At 37.8% G+C, this 17,638-nt stretch overlaps 2 protein-coding genes and 1 pseudogene across 2 annotated transcripts; 1 reads left to right on the top strand and 2 right to left on the bottom strand.

The window, feature by feature from the left end:
- The first annotated feature begins 1,818 nt into the window (after nt 1-1,818).
- Nucleotides 1,819-4,550, top strand: LOC9304708 (cytochrome c1 2, heme protein, mitochondrial). Its single transcript, XM_002870630.2, has 8 exons — nt 1,819-1,931; nt 2,110-2,199; nt 2,516-2,727; nt 2,836-3,115; nt 3,198-3,269; nt 3,359-3,475; nt 3,591-3,656; nt 4,117-4,550. Exons 2-8 carry the CDS (start codon nt 2,140-2,142, stop codon nt 4,231-4,233), a joined length of 924 nt encoding a protein of 307 aa, XP_002870676.1. The 5' UTR covers nt 1,819-1,931; nt 2,110-2,139; the 3' UTR covers nt 4,234-4,550.
- An 88-nt stretch (nt 4,551-4,638) lies between these two features.
- LOC9304706 (serine/threonine-protein kinase ATR) lies at nt 4,639-15,757 on the bottom strand. Its single transcript, XM_002868588.2, has 15 exons — nt 15,523-15,757; nt 15,294-15,438; nt 15,092-15,204; nt 14,679-15,010; nt 14,418-14,542; nt 14,040-14,184; nt 13,354-13,905; nt 13,202-13,274; nt 12,780-13,083; nt 11,411-12,658; nt 7,757-11,129; nt 7,100-7,669; nt 6,291-6,911; nt 6,007-6,201; nt 4,639-5,911 (listed from the first exon to the last, which is right to left on the bottom strand). The coding sequence occupies exons 1-15, from the start codon at nt 15,701-15,703 to the stop codon at nt 5,762-5,764; spliced, it is 8,127 nt and encodes a 2,708-aa protein (XP_002868634.1). The 5' UTR covers nt 15,704-15,757; the 3' UTR covers nt 4,639-5,761.
- Nucleotides 4,643-5,625, bottom strand: LOC9304707 (annotated as a pseudogene).
- Nucleotides 15,758-17,638: the final 1,881 nt, after the last annotated feature.

Raw genomic sequence — 17,638 nt, 5'->3', positions numbered from 1 at the left:
ATCATTTAGGTTCGGTTAGAGTTCAATTCGATTCAGTCAGAGTGTAATTAGATTTTGTCAAGAGTATGGTACTGTGTCTCATACTTTTTATTTGGTTCACGATTTTGTTTCCCCTTCTATTTTTTTGGCTTCCTTTGCCATCAAGATGTTTTAAATTTAAAAATCCAAAACTAGAGATATTATTAAGGATTTTTTTTTTCTTCTCATTTGCATTTGGTATATCATATATATATATATATTAAGAACATGCATGTCATGGAATTATAAACCTATCAATATATCATACGTATCTTTCATTACCTCTACATAAAAGAATTAATTACGGATTTTGCCATTTTTTATAATGGCATTTATGGATTTTGCCCTTTTTTGAATTGTTTATGGATTTTGCTCTTATTTAGACTTCAGAAATATGATTTAACATGCGTTTCATTCGTTATGTTTGGATTTAGTCGGTTCCATTTGTTCTTAGGGTTTAGTATTTGGTATAATGTACGTATTTTTGCAAAAAAAAATAATAAATACGTACATTTTTAAGTGTTAAAAAAGGACAAAATCCATAAACAATTCAAAAAGGGCAAAATCCATAAATGCCATTATAAAAAAGGGCAAAATCCGTAATAATCCCCTACATAAAACATCACATAAGCATATGTAGTATTCGTTCATTTTCATAAAACACAATAGAAGTCACATTTGTTTTTTTGGATTTAATTAAATTCGTTTTGTTTTAGTAAAACTTTAAACTAAACTCTAACCGAAATCATTTTAGGTTGGTTAAAATATCTAGTATCTTTTTTTTTCATTACAAGCAAATAGGTGTGGTTGGTCTTTATACAAAAATATATTTAATCATAAAATTAATATAACTTCAAATTTTTAAAGGTAACTTATCTCCATTAGGCATTGATAAACAATTCGTGATATGTGGGAAAACGTCTCAAAAATGGAACCCCTCATCCCATGAACTCAATTAACATTCATTTTAGGTAGAAACAATCACTATATTATTCTACTTAATTACTCATATAATTATGCTTTTTCTACATACCAACAATAAAAAGCATCACTATTAGCTCTTAGACTAGATTTTAGCTAGCATAGCTTTTAATTTTGATAAAGTTGAATGGTCCCTGTAGATAAAGTAATGAGAAGAATAAATTGGTTTCTCTAAGACACGAAAGGAAATGCATAGCATTCAAACCGACTCATATTCAGCTCTTATAAATGAAAAGCTACTGCCACCTTGAGGCATTCAACATTGAGATCCAATTTCCGTACTTCTAGTTATCTTTTATGCACTAAAGGAGTCACAAGTATAATCAATCAACTTATGATTATATGTAGGAAACCTAATGAGGCTGCTTGAGTCACATGAGAATTTCTCTGGATAAAAATTCAGTTTTTAGAAATAAGCTATTCTATATATATATATATCCAGCGGAGATGTGTCTTTAGTCAAGTGGTTAAATCTATTTGACTCCGCCTTCCCCACCGGAGTTCGACTCCATTAAATCGCGTTATCCCATATAGTAGGGCTTGACTATAGATCGGGTCTTGTCGATCCAAAGATGTCAATATATATCCAGCACGGAGACGCAAACATATTAACTAAAGTTATCTCAATGTATTCTTCATTTTTAAAAAGTACAACATATCATCAATCATTTTCACAAAATTTCAGATTTTGGTCCAATTATTCCAATGAGAGATATTCCAGATATTCTTTTTTGTTGAGTGTGTATGGATAGGCCCTTAATGGGCTATTAATGGATCAAAATTAGGCCCATGAGAGTTAAAAAATCTGAAAGGTGTTGTGTAGTGTGTGACAGTCGCGTCATCTGGAGACATCCATTTTCTCTGGTATCTGTTTACTTCTTCTTCCTCCTCCTTGTGTTCGTCAATCGCCGATCTCGTTGCTTCATTTTCCTGTGAGTATTTTTCTCGATTCTACACATCTCATACCCGAATCTGCCATTTCTTCTTTCAATTTTTTTGTTTGCTGGATCTTCGGATCTGTATAGAGAATCGATTTTTCTAGGGCTTACGCATTTTTTTTGATATATGTAATGGCATCAAATGGTTGAGATTCGTCTCTGTTTGTTTCAGTGAGATTGATTGGTTACAAGTGTTTATCAAATGGTCGGAGGAGGTGTTATCCGGCAGCTTCTTAGAAGGAAACTTCATTCCCAATCAGTCGTGAGAATTTTCCCTCTTATCATATTTTTTGAATTTCTGTTTCTTTACCTGAGATTTTAGCTTAGGATCTGTTTGAAGAGAGAATCTTAGGATTTGTTTTGGTTCTGTGTATACGATCCATTGCTCCGAGAGCTTCTCATTGAAGAATTGTATATGGAATTGTTGTGGCTTTGGATATTTTGGAATATAACAACTTAGACATTTTGATTTTTCCTTATAGAGTGACTTTTGATTCGTTAAGCTTACCCCTACTTGTTTCCTGGCCATTTTTTTTGTTTTCTTACTGTTGTTCTGTGTTATCATCAATCAATCACAGGCAACTCCTGTATTGTCATGGTTGTCTTCGAAGAAAGCTAATGAAGATGCTGGGTCTGCTGGTTTAAGAGCATTTGCTCTCATGGGTGCGGGTATTACTGGATTATTGAGTTTTTCTACTGTTGCATCCGCTGATGAGGCCGAACATGGTTTGGAGTGTCCTAACTACCCTTGGCCACATGAGGGCATTCTCAGCTCATATGACCATGCTTCGTGAGTGTTTAAACTACATTTTAATCAGCATTGTTAAATTGCAACACTAAAGTTGAAAATTGACAAAATTTGAGACTGCCTTATTGACTGTTGATTTGTTATGAGCAGGATCCGTCGTGGTCACCAAGTTTATCAGCAAGTCTGTGCATCTTGCCATTCGATGTCTCTGATCTCATATCGAGACTTGGTTGGTGTTGCCTACACAGAGGAAGAGGCTAAGGCAATGGCAGCTGAAATTGAGGTTGTTGATGGACCAAATGATGAGGGTGAGATGTTCACCAGACCTGGTAAACTCAGTGATCGGCTTCCTGAACCATACTCAAATGAATCAGCTGCAAGGTTCGCCAATGGAGGAGCGTATCCACCTGATTTAAGTCTTGTTACTAAGGTTTGGTGCCCTTTCTCTAAGTTTGTATACTTGTAGAAAATGAATCTACTTTGATCTAAATAACTTGGCTATTTTCTTCAAGGCACGTCACAATGGCCAAAATTATGTCTTTGCTCTGTTGACTGGTTACCGTGATCCTCCAGCTGGAATTTCGGTAAATTTCTCGCCTATTTTCGCACCAGACTTGTAATTACAACTTCAAATTGTTGGATGTTAAAAAAGATCCTGGGACTAACGGTACAGATCAGAGAGGGGTTACACTACAATCCTTATTTCCCTGGTGGAGCAATCGCTATGCCAAAGATGCTCAATGATGAAGCTGTGGAATATGAAGATGGAACTCCAGCAACAGAAGCACAGGTTAGTTTTCTGCTGCTTAAGAAAATAATTACAGACCATTGAGCTTTATCAGATTGTACCTTTCTTCGAGTTAATGATAGTCTTTAATTTGTCTTTTCTAAAAAATATGATGCAGATGGGTAAGGATGTTGTATCATTCTTGTCCTGGGCAGCTGAACCAGAAATGGAAGAGAGAAAATTGGTAAGTTTCTTTGTTTGATATGATTCCATTTTTTTGTCGTTACTATATATAGAAGATTGCAATAGGGGTGTGTGTCTATCTGGGTTCAGGTTATTTGGTTTTTCAGATTCAGTTTTAGAAAATTGTTACCAAACTAAAACCGCATAGTATGGGTTTGCTTGGTACGATATTTGGTTCGATATAGAAAAAGTCTTACCATTTTCTATGTTCAGATTCTTTGGTTCGGTTTAGCGGATTGAACTCCCATAGTTACATGTTTGTGTTGACCACAACACCACTTGTCTTTAGGCTGCTAATCCCAGACCAACACTAAAACATTCTAGATATTAGAGACATGAACTTGACATAAATGACCTAGACCGTATTGTTTCTCTGTATTCAAAACTGTAATGTCGCTAAATTCGGTTATCCAACTATCTCCGCTTAGATTTCTGTTAACGTTGGTTGTATGTGTGTGCAGATGGGTTTCAAATGGATATTCTTACTGTCTTTGGCTCTGCTTCAAGCTGCGTATTACAGGAGACTGAAATGGTCAGTACTCAAATCCCGTAAGCTTGTTCTCGACGTTGTCAACTAATCCCGTGAAGATCAGCTTTTCTCTGGGTAATAAGCATTAATCTTGAAAGGGATAAATGGTGAATCCCACTTTTTGTCTCCAAAGACATGTTTCTTTGTTTATTGTTAGAAAGTCTAATGAGGCAATGAAGTAAAGCTTTTTAACCTCATGTCACATTTTGAGATTATATTATTTCCTTTTTTGGTTGTTTGTCTCCTAAACCGGTCTCGGTTTGTCTTAATAAAAATATGTGGTTTTACAATCTCTCCTTTGTATATCAAAACATGATATTGTAACAATTAAAGTTGAAAGTTAAAACCTATGGTCAAATTCTGATAGTTCAAAACTCCACAGATCGACCAATTTACTTCTGTTGCGAACTCGAGTTTGTAAAACTTTGACAAATGCAGGCAGAATTTAGACCGGTTGATGTAAAACCAGATCGGTTAAGACAAGACCAAGCAAATTACACACAATCCTACAAACAATGAAACAAACATACAGCGAGAACTATCATACAGGATCAGACAAAACCTCAAAATACAAATTCACACTTTTAATTGTCCTTTGGAATCAATATTTTTAAAAATGTAATGAGCTCAAAATTTTATAACCTATGAAAAGATCAAAATGTTGATACAAAAAAGAATTTTTTTTTATCAAATGATGATAGGCTTCTGCAGAACAGCCGAGAGATAAACCTCTGCATCAGTTCTCTCCAACAACCCATTTCAGCTTCTTATACCCAAACCACTCTATCAAACGCATAAGAACTCTCTTCTTCTCATCATTACCGCAATAGAAATTGTCTAACCAGAACAATCCACCGGGTTTCAAGATCCGATCAAGATCAAACTTCAAGAACTCCAGCTTCTCGGGTTTATTCTAGCCCCTATATCCAATCCATTAGAAGCATTAGCATGTATGAGATCAAAAACATTGTCATAGAACGGTAATCTCTGATCCAAACTCAAGAACAACGGAAAAATCCCTCGCGCAGCTACGAATTCGCTGAAAGAAGCATCTTTATTCAATGTATTACTGATTATATTCACATTCTTTTCAGCCATTCTAGCAGCAAATATACCTGATCCACTGCTAATATCGAACCTGATTCGGATTTTCCCATGGCCTATCAAGAAATCAGTCTTCACCTTTAACCTTAACAAACCTATCTTTCTCATGAGTAGCAGCTAGATCAAAGCAACCAACACAATCCCGGCTTAGTTTCTTACCTTTCAAGCATTCAAAACTTTTGCAGCCAAGACCGTTACAGTTAACACTATTGTTACTAACTGGTCTCCACAAAGAATCAGGAAACAGTGCGAGACCTGGCTTATCTACTGTTTTAGCTTCAAATTCGAAAGGAATTTTGTGGCACAAGGAGCCAATGATACACGTAACATCTGCATGTCAAAAAGATTTGTAGCCATCCATGTTTTCATAGGATAGTGTTATCTGCAAGTCAACTTACTGTATTAACATAAAGTGGCATCATGAAAACTGGTGTAGTGTGAACTCAACAACAGCGGGTGTTCAGAGATTTTCATCAGAACCAGGGCATCCACCAGATGTACATCTTCCCAAGATTTTCAAGTGAGACTGCATCGGCAATCAACCGGCGAGCCTGACCTTCTACCGGTAGCGGAACACCAACAACCACGCCCTGCAGCCGGGCTTCAATGCTGCTTATGGCCCGCTGTGATTGCCAAATCATGTGGTTGTCTCAAGCAATTAGCAAAAAAAGGGTAAATGAACTGGCATGAAAGAGAATCATTAGATGATTATGCAAACCTGAGCATGTGGGTTTTGAACTTCTACTCCGCTTGATTTGTGTGATTTTGTCCACTCCACAAGAGGATCATGGATGAATGTCTCCAGGATGCTCATCAACGTCTCCCTATGTGTCCTCAACACTGTGAGAGTGATTTCACATACCCTCATGAAGATGCCCTCATATCCAGTGATGCCCAAACCATCAATCATGTTCTGTGGTTTGGAAAATAACAATTCATTATTATGACAAATGAAAACAAAATACCAACAGAACACACACAAACGATCTTGCAGTTTCTTGCCTGGGTCAATCTGAATGGCACCAACTCAGGCTTCTCCAGTTGTAAGCCTTTGTCAAATAAGCAACTGAAGTCTACATGAACACAATCACCTGAAGTAGAATCAAAGAGAATATTTTCTCCATGACGGTCACCAAGTCCAACAATGTGCCCAACCATGGACCAAACTGCTGTGGTGTGAGCATAAGCTACACGTGACCTAAACCAAGCAGCTGGTTCAGAAAACGTTGTCAAGAACCATTTATGGAAAACCGGAGGGAACATAGGGAGGATTTTGGTCTTCAGCATCTCATACTCCTTTTTAACAGCACATTGATCATATATTCTTTTAATTTGAGGATTTGTTTTCTGCCGATCAAACCTCCCACATGAAATGTATATATCTTGTAGAATATGGCGGAGTCCACGTGTATGTGGAACCCACTCGACCAGACCACAGTCCTCAGTCAGAGGAGCTACTGCGAAGGTGCGGATATATAGCTTCCTTCGTCTGCTTTCGGGATATTTGGATAGTAAGCGGTTTATCATCGCAGTAAATTCCATCATCCGAGCATCTTTCCTGAGATCATCCTTGGGCTTGCAGAGGAATGGATACTCAATACCATCATTTCCCAGCAGAATGATCTAAATATAAAAAATATAATCTATTAGACATGCATATTGCAGGACTGGTTCTCGAAGATAAAATGATTTTATGCCATGGTATAATGCATATTGGGAGACATATAAAAGGAGATATAAGCAGAGAACAGAGCAGAAAATCATATGGAATTAGGTTGACGCTTTCAATCAATGAAAAATGAAAAGCATACCTTCTTTGGCCGCTGAAGGGAAGAAAGTATCTCGGCTTCATCGGCTATACCAGAAATAGTTGGTAGATCTGAACCGGAAAAGACACTGGCAGAGTGTCCTTCATTGTTGTTCATATCGAATGCTGGTAGGCTAATGGTAAGAGATTGTTGAATTGGCATGATGATATCCAGCGGCATCATTCTTTTCAAGGCACTGAATTCAGTCGCTATATTGATAACCTTGGATCTTGGTTGTCCTCCATGGAAGCATAGTTTAATGAAATGATCAGTCACACTAGCAAACTGAATGAACAAATTGTGGCCTCTGTCACTTTGGTTAAAACCTTTTCGTGCACCTTGTATGATTTCTGCAGCTGCTTCCCTTCTAGCAGGAACAGTAGATTTTGAAACAGCTGCCATAATCCAGAGGCCTTGCTGAGGAAATTGATGTAGAACAGAAGTGATGATATTCTTAACCATTAGTACCGTATCCCCATTCTGGTGACAGATTCGAGAAACCAACTGAGGCAATACAGTTAACCATTGATAAGTTGGCAGATCCTTTAAGCAGCCCCTCATTAAACTCATTATCTGCCAAAAGAAAAGAAAAAATTATATACGAAATACGAGAAGTATTAAATAGAAAAACAGCTATGAGAAACAGTCCATAATCACCACCTTCATATGAGTACTTTTCAATTCCTTATTTCCTACTGAGCCACTTGTTTTATAGATAGTACCAAAGTCAAACCATAGTGTTAACAACCTCGGAAGTGCTTGAAAAAGATTCTTGTGCCCACTGTGAAGTGCCTTAGCATAGAAGTACATTCCCTTAAATAGATAATCCCACCCTGCTTTCTCAGTGCTTAAGTTCGACGAGACAGATCCTTTTTTACTGCCTGCAGAGCTCAATACAGAGCTCTCTTGTTCACACTTTCTTGCATCAACATATAGTTCATCATAATACTTAGCCAAATGGAAATATCCCTTCTCCCAGGGCAGCAATTCCTTGACTTGGGTATAAAGATTTAAAACATCTTTCTTTTGTTTCTGCCCACTGTGATGGATCCATTTGGAATACAAAAGAAGAGTCTTTGCGACATCTTTTTTTTCTTTGAAAGATTGTGTGTTACGAACTGTTGGCTCTGGATTTGGGGGAGCCATCAGTAAGCTATTGATCGAAGAAATTACAGTGGAGTCAACAACACCCTCAGGCATATTCAGGAGAGATTGTTGTAGCTCTATGATTGCACTGTCTGAACGCTTAGTGATCCAAAGAAGTTTCGCCTTTTCCATGTGAACATTAGGTGCACCAGAAGCCTGAGCTTCCAAAATTGCCCTGTGAGCTGTCTCATAGTGACCAGCCAAACGGCAAAGCTTTGCATATTGAAGCCAACAGTTCCCAACTTGAGCACCAAGCCCAGAGGCACCAAAGACGAGTCTTCGGAAAGCTAAGAGAGGTTCCCTTGTCCATAATGATGATTGAGTAAATCTGAGCCGGTTCTCCCAGTTATCTACTGCTTTCGAAAACACCTGATCACTTGTACTAAATGATTTCTCCAAATATGAATCCCCATTAAGAACCGCCTGGAAGTCCTCTAGCTCTCTTAGCAAGTGAAGTTTGACAACAAAAGGATAAGCTCGTGTATACGAGTCCATGCCTGCAGCAGCTAGAGGAGCAATGAGAGCTTGTTTGGAAATAGCTATTCTCTCAGCTACAGAGTATTGATCCTTCTTCATCATTGCTTGAAGAATCTTTGCTACATCTCTATCGAATGAGGCATTGCTGTCTGAGCTACTGAATAGTAAACCTTCTTCATCAGCTCCATCAAGATACTCATCCATCAAGTCCCACTTTCCGAGTCTCCATGCAGCTTGTACACCTTGTGTGCACCACGTTTTCTTGTACTCAGGTACTCTGGAAATTAGTCCGTCAACATGAGTGACCATTGTCTGATGGTGGCACATGTTAAGTAAGCAATTAAGAACATCTGAATGTCTTTGAACTGATGTTGGTTCCATCTGAAGGGCTTGTTCACATGCGGTAAAAACTTCTGCCCAGTTACCAGATTTCTTATCTATCAACAATTGGTCTTGCAAATTTAATGATTTGCTTAAACTTGCAAAGCCCGAAAGACCATCAGGCTCGTCAAGGCAGCTGTATATTCCCATCAGAGAAGAAACATCAGCACTTTCAAAGATGCCTGTCTTCTCAGCTGCGGGATTTAAGGAGCCTGACTTTCCACGTACATGGGATTCAAGGTACATCAATGACCTGGCATAAGCTTGACACCTGAAAGATGCCCTAGCAAGGGTCACTTTGGGAACAGCAAGCAAAAGCTCCAACACATATTTACATTGTACAAGAAGATGATCCTGTTCTGTTGTTGCGGTTGAAACCTGGTCTTTCGATTTGGGTGCTACTTGCCTACCACCTGATGACTGCATAGACGATGAGAGTGCTACTCCCTGCTTCACATCGTCAACCCATTGCCCAAGGTTATCAAGAAGCGTGAAAACAGCTTGAACACAAACTTCACTCTGACCAACACCAAAGCTATTTATTGTCACTCCACTATTTTCTGATGCAGCAGCATCAAGAACAGAAAGGATCTCTTCAGAAATGCTAAGCCGTGCTGCCTCAGTCCCATGGCAAACAACATCCAGAACTAAATATGGTAAGAGATAAGTAGCTGTCTGCATATCGTGACGCACTATGCCTCGGCAAGCAGCAAATATGCTTACACGGGATCCAGTTGCAAGTGCTGTCAATTTCCTTATCCAGTAGGATAGCCACCTTCTGAATGACATACAAGGCCGATAAATTGGTCCAGCTGATCCAGGGTCAGACACATTTGGAAGCTGAAACCTTGAAGTCAAGCAGGGAGCTATTAGTTCTTTAACATAGTTTGAGAACCGATCCCATAGTTTTTGTCCCCTATCCTTCACTTCATTGTTACCTCCACATCTTCTAGAACCAGATACATTGACTTGTACATGCTCCTGGGGGGTCAACACAACAACATTCCCAGCTAATGATGGCTCACAACCAGCAATCTTTAGTAATTCCTGTATGGCCAGAGCAGCTGAGTCTTGTATGATTGTATCCTGTGCAGCTCTAAAAGCTCTTGCCAAGTGTTTGTGAATGAGCTCAAAGATAAGATCATCATCTGAGCATTGGATTTTAAAACGACTGCATGAAGCAACTCTCACTTTGGCAGGGTCAATAGCACCTATTGCTCCAAGACAATCTGCACAGACTAACTTCAACCTCTGACCCACTGTAGTTCGAGATTCTTCTGCACACCCCTGTAGTAAATATGTGATTAAAGAGCTCAAGATCTCCATGTCTGAGACAAGTTCACCGGCAATCAGTGCAGCAACATCTTCATTTCTGTGATACAACAATTTGCTTAGCTCACATGCCACCATGTATCTAACATTCAGGTTCTCGTGTTTCATACCATTTACAATATCCCGCAATTGATCCTTCAGGCTCATTAATCCACGTGCTTCTTGAATAGCATTGTTTAATTTTCCTAAAGATGGTATGCTAGGTAAGAGGGGAAACTCACAAATATGCTGCTTTACTATATCTCTATTCTTCAAAACAAGTTCTTCAAGAATTTTCACCACTTCATCTAAATATACATGGGGACCATCCTTCTCTCTCTCTAAGAAGGGGATGAGTGCCGCAAAAACCTGAGAAATCACATACTTTATGCTAGATGGCGATACATCAGCCAACTTTCTTGTAAAAAAATGCAAGACCAAGAGACCCTCGCTCTGAAGTGCATCTTTGTCAATGGCATGCATAAGGAGAACCATAAGCTTAGGAACATATGTGCTGAGATAATGGCCCATCATCTCAATGAGCAGCTTAATACGCTTCAGTGCTTGTTTTTGAAGAAAAATATCATCTGCATGAAGCATTTTTCTGTCAATACTGTTTAGGAGTCCAACAAAATGGTTTTGTAAGAATCCAGGAAGATCTTCGGCATTTGTTAAGACTTTTGAGATCTTCTTTATTGCATCAGGCAGTCTCTGTAGCCTGCATAAGCAAAATAGTGAAATCAAACGTCATAAAAAACAAACAAGCACCAGGACGTTCAGTTATTTGTTTAAACTGATGAATGCATTTTCCTCTTGCAGCTTTAAAAAACAAAACGACCTCTAGCAATTTCTGTTGACATGTAAATATGAATGAGCACAAGAAAGAAAAATAAACACGCATACAAAAGAATTTTAACAAAAGAAAAATTTAGAAAACTTTCATGCTATTTCCAACTACAAATTTCTGCTCAAAAAGTACGAAGTTATGCGAGTACATACCGTCTATCTGTCTCAGGTGTATCAGCAATGTCCACAAAGCATATAAGCTCATCTAAGAGTGCAGGTAATGCAGCAGCAAAAATTTCTTTGTTGTCAGAACCAATCTGTGAGTGATACAATTGCAAAACTGAGAGCATATTCTTGTCCTCTTTTTGATTCAAAGCAAATGCAAGAACTCTGGGTAGCCAATTTACTATTAGAGGTACCACATCTGTGTCTAATAACTTAGCCAGTTCGTTCAAGGTATTGGCTGCTTGAGCATTTTCCTGCCAATACACCAAGAGCTTAGGAAGAACAACAGGGACCATTTTCCTCACAAGTTCTTCAGTTTCAACACCCAAAACAGCTTCTGCAAATTCTCTTACCACATTAGGACGGTTGGTCAGCCTGACAGATAGATTATCAAACAACTCATTTTTAATATGACCAGCTCTGGAAAGTAGAGTTGCAAATCCCCCTTTCACGTGGATGTAGCATGACCGATTTATTAACCTTGACGCATTTATTCGGACGATCAAGTTTGGATGATCAAGCTGATCAATCAGCAGGAAAAGACAAAACAAGAAAAGCTCACTGGTAACATCAACAGCTACCATAACTTCAGCTATCGTTTCCAATAGAGTCTGGATGACAAGAAGATCCTTAGCTGTTGCTAGAGAATGCTCAATCAAATTAAAAAAATTTCTTTCGCAACTTTTCTCCGTAGCATCTTCACCAAGAAACAAACAGCTCACAATAGGATGCTGTACGAAGATACCAACCTGAGCACAGAATGCTTCCCTTACACCTGTATTTACATGAACTAACAGGTATTCAAGGCATCTTATCCATTGAGACCTTGTTCTTACCAGAATATCTGGGGCTGTGTGGCCAAGAATTCTCCTTATTACTTCTACGCAGGCTAGCTGAGTCTCTTCAGAAGACTCGTCATAGAGAAGATTAAAATATAAGGATTGAAGGTTAAAGTAATCACGATGATGATCCATTTCCAATCTCACCATTTCTGGAGTCTCTATGATTCTGAAATGCTTTTCATCTTCGCTTTCGATAAATTTATCACACTTTGAACATCGGAACCCTTGAAGTAGAGAATTCAGAGTCTCATCTTTCTTTAAATCTTCATGTAGGAATAAATGGCATGCAGTTTTCTCTGAGCCAGTAGTACTTGATCCATAAAGACAAGATAAGAAGCCAAGTGACTGAGGAATGGTCTTCTTAACCATCAATTGCTTTTCTTCCAACAAATGCCTATGAATGTAGGACAAAAAAACAGTCAAACTATGTCTTTAGGAGAACCTTTAAAAGGATTTTTGAGCAGAAACAGCGAAATGAACTTAGATTATATGTCATTTTTTTTACATCAACTTACTCCAGCTTTGGGAACATATGAAGAAGGGCACGAAGACCAGAGAAAAGAACTTTGAGTGGCATGTAGATAGCAGCGACAGCTTGCACTTGTTCAAAATCATCAGAAAGAGACCAACTGAAGATATCAAAATCACTCCCGTCTTGTAAACCAAGCTTTGTCCATATCCCCACAGATAAACACTTAGACTTTACTAGAGAGCTAGGCTTCTTAAACAGCATGAAGTGCGTCCAAGGAAGCTTCAGCAGGAATTGTATGGCAACCAGATCATTCCCTTTACTTGTATATTCATACTGTGGATCCAAATCTGATTAAAGGGGAATACATTAACAGATGATAAATCCAAAACTGTTATAAAGCAAGAGATCCAACACATTATTTGGCATTGAAAAACATGTCAAGACTTCATGGACAAGGAGAGTTACCAACGAGCAGCAGATTGTGAATTCCTTCCAAGTAAATAGACATATCGAACATGATATGATTTTTTTCCTCAACCTACATACGAATCTTTCAAAAACAAAACTGGAAATGAAAACGCTAGTAAAAGAATTGGGACTGGGGAGTTTCTGGTTACCTGCTTAGCTATCCAGGGAATCCAGGCATACATCTGGTGAAACAATCGATGAGTCATGTCAGTCCAGGGACAGAAACAAAATGCATTGGTGAGCATGCTAAGTGCCACTATTGAAATTTCAGTCCGTAGACTAGGTCCAGCAGGTGGAGGCTTTAAAGATTCTACAGTTGAAATAAGCATCTCACGCAGACTAGCAGCATCTTTTTCATCAGTCTCATCGGCAAATTCAGGAGCAAAGTAAACTCCTCGTGGAATATCATCACCAACCTTCTGGCGCTTCCTTTTGTAAGTACTTTCATCCTTAATATGCCTTTTTTTTCCAGCGTTAATTCCCTGGACAGGTCTATCACTTGCTGCTGATGTATAACTACCACATTTGGTTGTCTCACCTCGAACATACCCAGGTCCAAGAACCATAAGAACTGCTTTAAAACATTCTATCAATTGAAAACAAGGTTCTGAAAGATGAAGCAACTCTAGAAGACAGTGTAACTTCCACATACAAGGAGGACAAGATTTCACAATCCGCACATACGCACTGCACAAGGAAGCCTACATACATAAATTCCCGATATGATTTCCCATAATGTTGTTGAAAGAGCAGCAGCGGAAAGGAAATAAAAAGAACTGATCAGACATTCATTGGAGTGTAACATTTGTATGAGTAGAAACAGATCCAAATATACCTTAAGCTCTTCACTTTTTGTTCTCTGTAAAGCACGAGAGAAAACCAACACTAAACTTTCTGCAGTTAGTTTGACAGCGACATCAGAACAGCTGGAATATACCGCGGTAAGGAAACGTCCAATGGTAGAATCATAAATCGTATTCCTGTTGAACAAACCCAGAAATTAAGTTCAAAGTGAAGGTAGATCTATATTCTGATACCTTCATATGAGAAGATTCACTAACCAGTGGAAAAAATAGCAACTTAACACATATTTTTTTCCACACTTAATGTGGGGAAGGTAAACAGAGAAAGACCCAGTAAAACTTAATTAATAATATTCACAATCATGTCAAAATAAAACAAAAGAGCTGTGCTTTGACATGTGGGAACACACCTGTACACAGGAAGTCCTTCTTCATCTGCACTTAAAAGGAGGATGATTGACTGTATTAGGCCCACATGCGGGAGGATGTTGAAAGTAAGGATTGATCCGACAAGAGTAGCAAATTCAAAGCATGCCTTCCATATAAAAATCAGATGTCAGATCAATGTCCCAAAATTCATCACATCTTCAAAGAAAATTAAATGCAGCAGTGACAGTACTAACCGATCAGATAAACCAAAATCAGAAGCTGTTGAATAAAAAGTAACTCACCATCTGCACATCTGCGCCACCACAGCATACTAGAGAACAAGCCGCCTGAACAAATGATGTATGGATGAGACCCTGGACGTAGAGTGTCCCATCAGTTAAGCAATTACAGATGAGTTTAAGGATACAAGTAGCAAAAGGTTGCCATCGGTTGGCTCCCAATAAGTTCAACACAAGACCATCCCCATCTCTGGGCTTATTAGCATCTGGCAGATCACAGAGATGACAAGAATCACCCCAGATTCCAGAAAAGGACATACAGAAACACCTAAATAGAGTGTGAGATTCAGCAATTTCCGGTTCATTTGAGTGAAGTGATGCAATACGTTGCAAATCTGGACACATAGAAAGTTCAGTATAAGTTGAAGAATTTTGGAACCATAATTAACATTCAGGGAGCCAGTTTTTGAAACAACCTTGAATGGCCTGCAAAGCGTCATGGAAGAACATCCGGTATGCCTTCCGTGAGTTGGAACGGAGCAACATTAAGAGAGAGGCAACAGTTTCAAGTAATACTCCATGCCCAGGACTGCGTGAAATGATTTACAAAAGAAAGCAGCATTAGAGCAAAAACTGTTGAAGAGTGACACCTACCTAATCTGGTTCTGCAACACTTACACAAATTCTGGTTGTGCAAAGAAGGGAATAATACGAGCAATGACAGGGAGGATAGCACTAGGGTTTCCGTGATAGAAGACTCCTGGAATGTTCCTTGCTGTGTGACCAACAAGCTTCAGAACAGCTGTAACTTCCCTCCCGTTGCCTGACAAAATTGGAGAGAAAATCGAAAAACCAATCAACCCTAGGTTCAATTCCAGCAAAATCCAACAAGAGAGACAGTAATTACCGAGAGAAGGTACAACGAAGGTATTCAAAAGATTAGGGATGACATCCCGAAATCGAATCTCTAGAGCATCTTCTTCGTCTCCGGAAGAGTGACGGAGGTTGTTAGCCGGAGTGGAGGCGGATGCGGCCACCCGTTCACGGAGTTCGTGAACCAAGCTCAACAGATTATTGTCCTTGGCCATTGCACAATCGCCCAAGCTACTACGCTCGCTAGTCGCTCCAGTCCCTCCCTCCCAATTTTTTTAAAGAAAATAAAAAATGTTAAAAACATATATGTGTAAGGAAAATTAATCTAATACTCCCTCCGTTTCATAATATAAGGCGTTTTGGAAAAAGTTTTTTTGTTTCACAATATAAGTCGTTTTCGAGTTTCGATGCAAATTATATATTATTTTAATATATTATGATTATTTATATTATACAGTATCTTTTATGATTGGTTGAACTTTTTAAAAGTAGATCTTCTTAATCAACGTGCTTTGACCTAAAACGACTTATATTATGAAACGGAGGGAGTATCAATTAATATAGTTTAGGCATATATACTTATCATTAACCATGTAAATTAAAAATCTTTCGTTAATTGTTGATTTCTCTAAGTTTTGTTTAGGGCTAGGCGTTCGGTTTTTCGGTTTGGTTTCGGTTCGGTTTTTTCGGTATTACGGTTTTTCGGTTTTAAAAAAAGTGAAACCATATAAAAACCATATGAAATTCGGTTTTCTTACGGTTCGGTTTTAACGGTTTTACAGTTTTTTGATTTTAGAAAAATTAAAACCATTTAAAAACCATATGTATTTTGGTTCGGATCGGTTCCGGTTTGGTTCCGGTTTTTTCATGTTTTTACCAAAAAAAATATAAGTTTGATGCATAAATAAAATCAAAATCTAGTTTGTAAACCCAAATCCTAAATTTAAATTCAAACTTGTAAAAATTAGAAAGCTAATAAGCTATAGAAAACAAAATTCAGAAATAATTTGTATCATCGTCATCACTCAGTGATATCACTCATTAGCCACGATTGGCCTCTTCAAGCTGCCTATTAATCTCTGATAGACAAAACAAAATAAAAGAACATGAGATCCAGTGATATATATATATATATATATATTTATATATAAGATGTAAAATATTTTTCAATGTAGTTGAAAGTTTAAACCCATAAGAGAATCATGAATATTGAATACATACCTTCGTGTAAAGACTCCATATATTCAGGTTCTTCTAGCATTTTCCCAATGTCAACACATGCATCAGAATAATAAGATGATGTTTTAAGCCAATTCTGCAATAAAAGGAGTTAGTGAATGAACTCCTATATGGGTCTAAGATGCGATCTCCGGTGCTAAAAACAGATTTCGATGAAACATTCGAAACAGGAAATGCAAGCACATCCCTGGCCAATTCTGCTAATATTGGGACATGTGATTTATATAGAATTTAAGAACAAAGAGTCAATGACGGCATGTGATTTATATAGAATTTTAGTTTAGGTTAGGGTTAGGGTTTTGTTTTTCGATAGTTCGATAGATATGATATTATCAAATGGACATTATATATATATATATACAATTATTTTTAACTTTAATAAAAAAACCAAAAAAACCGTTCGGTTTTACGGTTTTTAACCAAACCAAACCTAAACCGAAACTTAAATAAAAATTACAACCAAATGGGTTTTTATACAAAACCATAACCAAACCAAACCATTTATTTCGGTTAGGTACGGTTCGGTTTGTTTAGCAGTTCACGTTAAGCTACTCTAAGAATAATAAAGATTTTGTACCTTTACTAGTATATGACCCGCGGTACACCGCGGGTTAATTATTTGATATATTTATTTTTTTTTTCTTTTTTTATAAACTGATGATATTGTTGTGTATAATATTTTTTGTTGTACACCGCGAGTCATATGTGTTGTAACTAAAAAATGGAAATTTTAAGTTGTATTTGCTTTGATTAGTGTATAAGATTGTATAATTGTATTTTAATTTTTTAATTCTAGGATTTCACTCGTGGTATACTGTTCTATATTAATATTCGATCCAAATCCGTTCCACCATATAATCCTATCTCGTGAAATTACATCATTTTGTTATTTTTATTTTTAATAATACTTT

This window comes from Arabidopsis lyrata, assembly GCF_000004255.2.
Source record: "Arabidopsis lyrata subsp. lyrata unplaced genomic scaffold ARALYscaffold_7, whole genome shotgun sequence".
Lineage (NCBI taxonomy): Eukaryota > Viridiplantae > Streptophyta > Magnoliopsida > Brassicales > Brassicaceae > Arabidopsis > Arabidopsis lyrata.
This window is presented reverse-complemented; position numbering and strand designations above follow the sequence as displayed.

Bases quoted from the DNA above. Each gene is read 5' to 3' on its own strand.
- LOC9304706 (XM_002868588.2), bottom strand. From the start codon at position 15,703: ATGGCCAAGGACAATAATCTGTTGAGCTTGGTTCACGAACTCCGTGAA. The intron at 15,205-15,293 runs GTAAGTGTTGCA...CATTTCACGCAG, and splicing joins TTTGCACAACCAGAATTTGT to TCCTGGGCATGGAGTATTAC. The intron at 15,011-15,091 runs GTTGTTTCAAAA...CTATGTGTCCAG, and splicing joins CGCTTTGCAGGCCATTCAAG to ATTTGCAACGTATTGCATCA.
- LOC9304708 (XM_002870630.2), top strand. From the start codon at position 2,140: ATGGTCGGAGGAGGTGTTATCCGGCAGCTTCTTAGAAGGAAACTTCAT. The intron at 2,728-2,835 runs GTGAGTGTTTAA...TGTTATGAGCAG, and splicing joins AGCTCATATGACCATGCTTC to GATCCGTCGTGGTCACCAAG. The intron at 3,476-3,590 runs GTTAGTTTTCTG...AATATGATGCAG, and splicing joins CTCCAGCAACAGAAGCACAG to ATGGGTAAGGATGTTGTATC.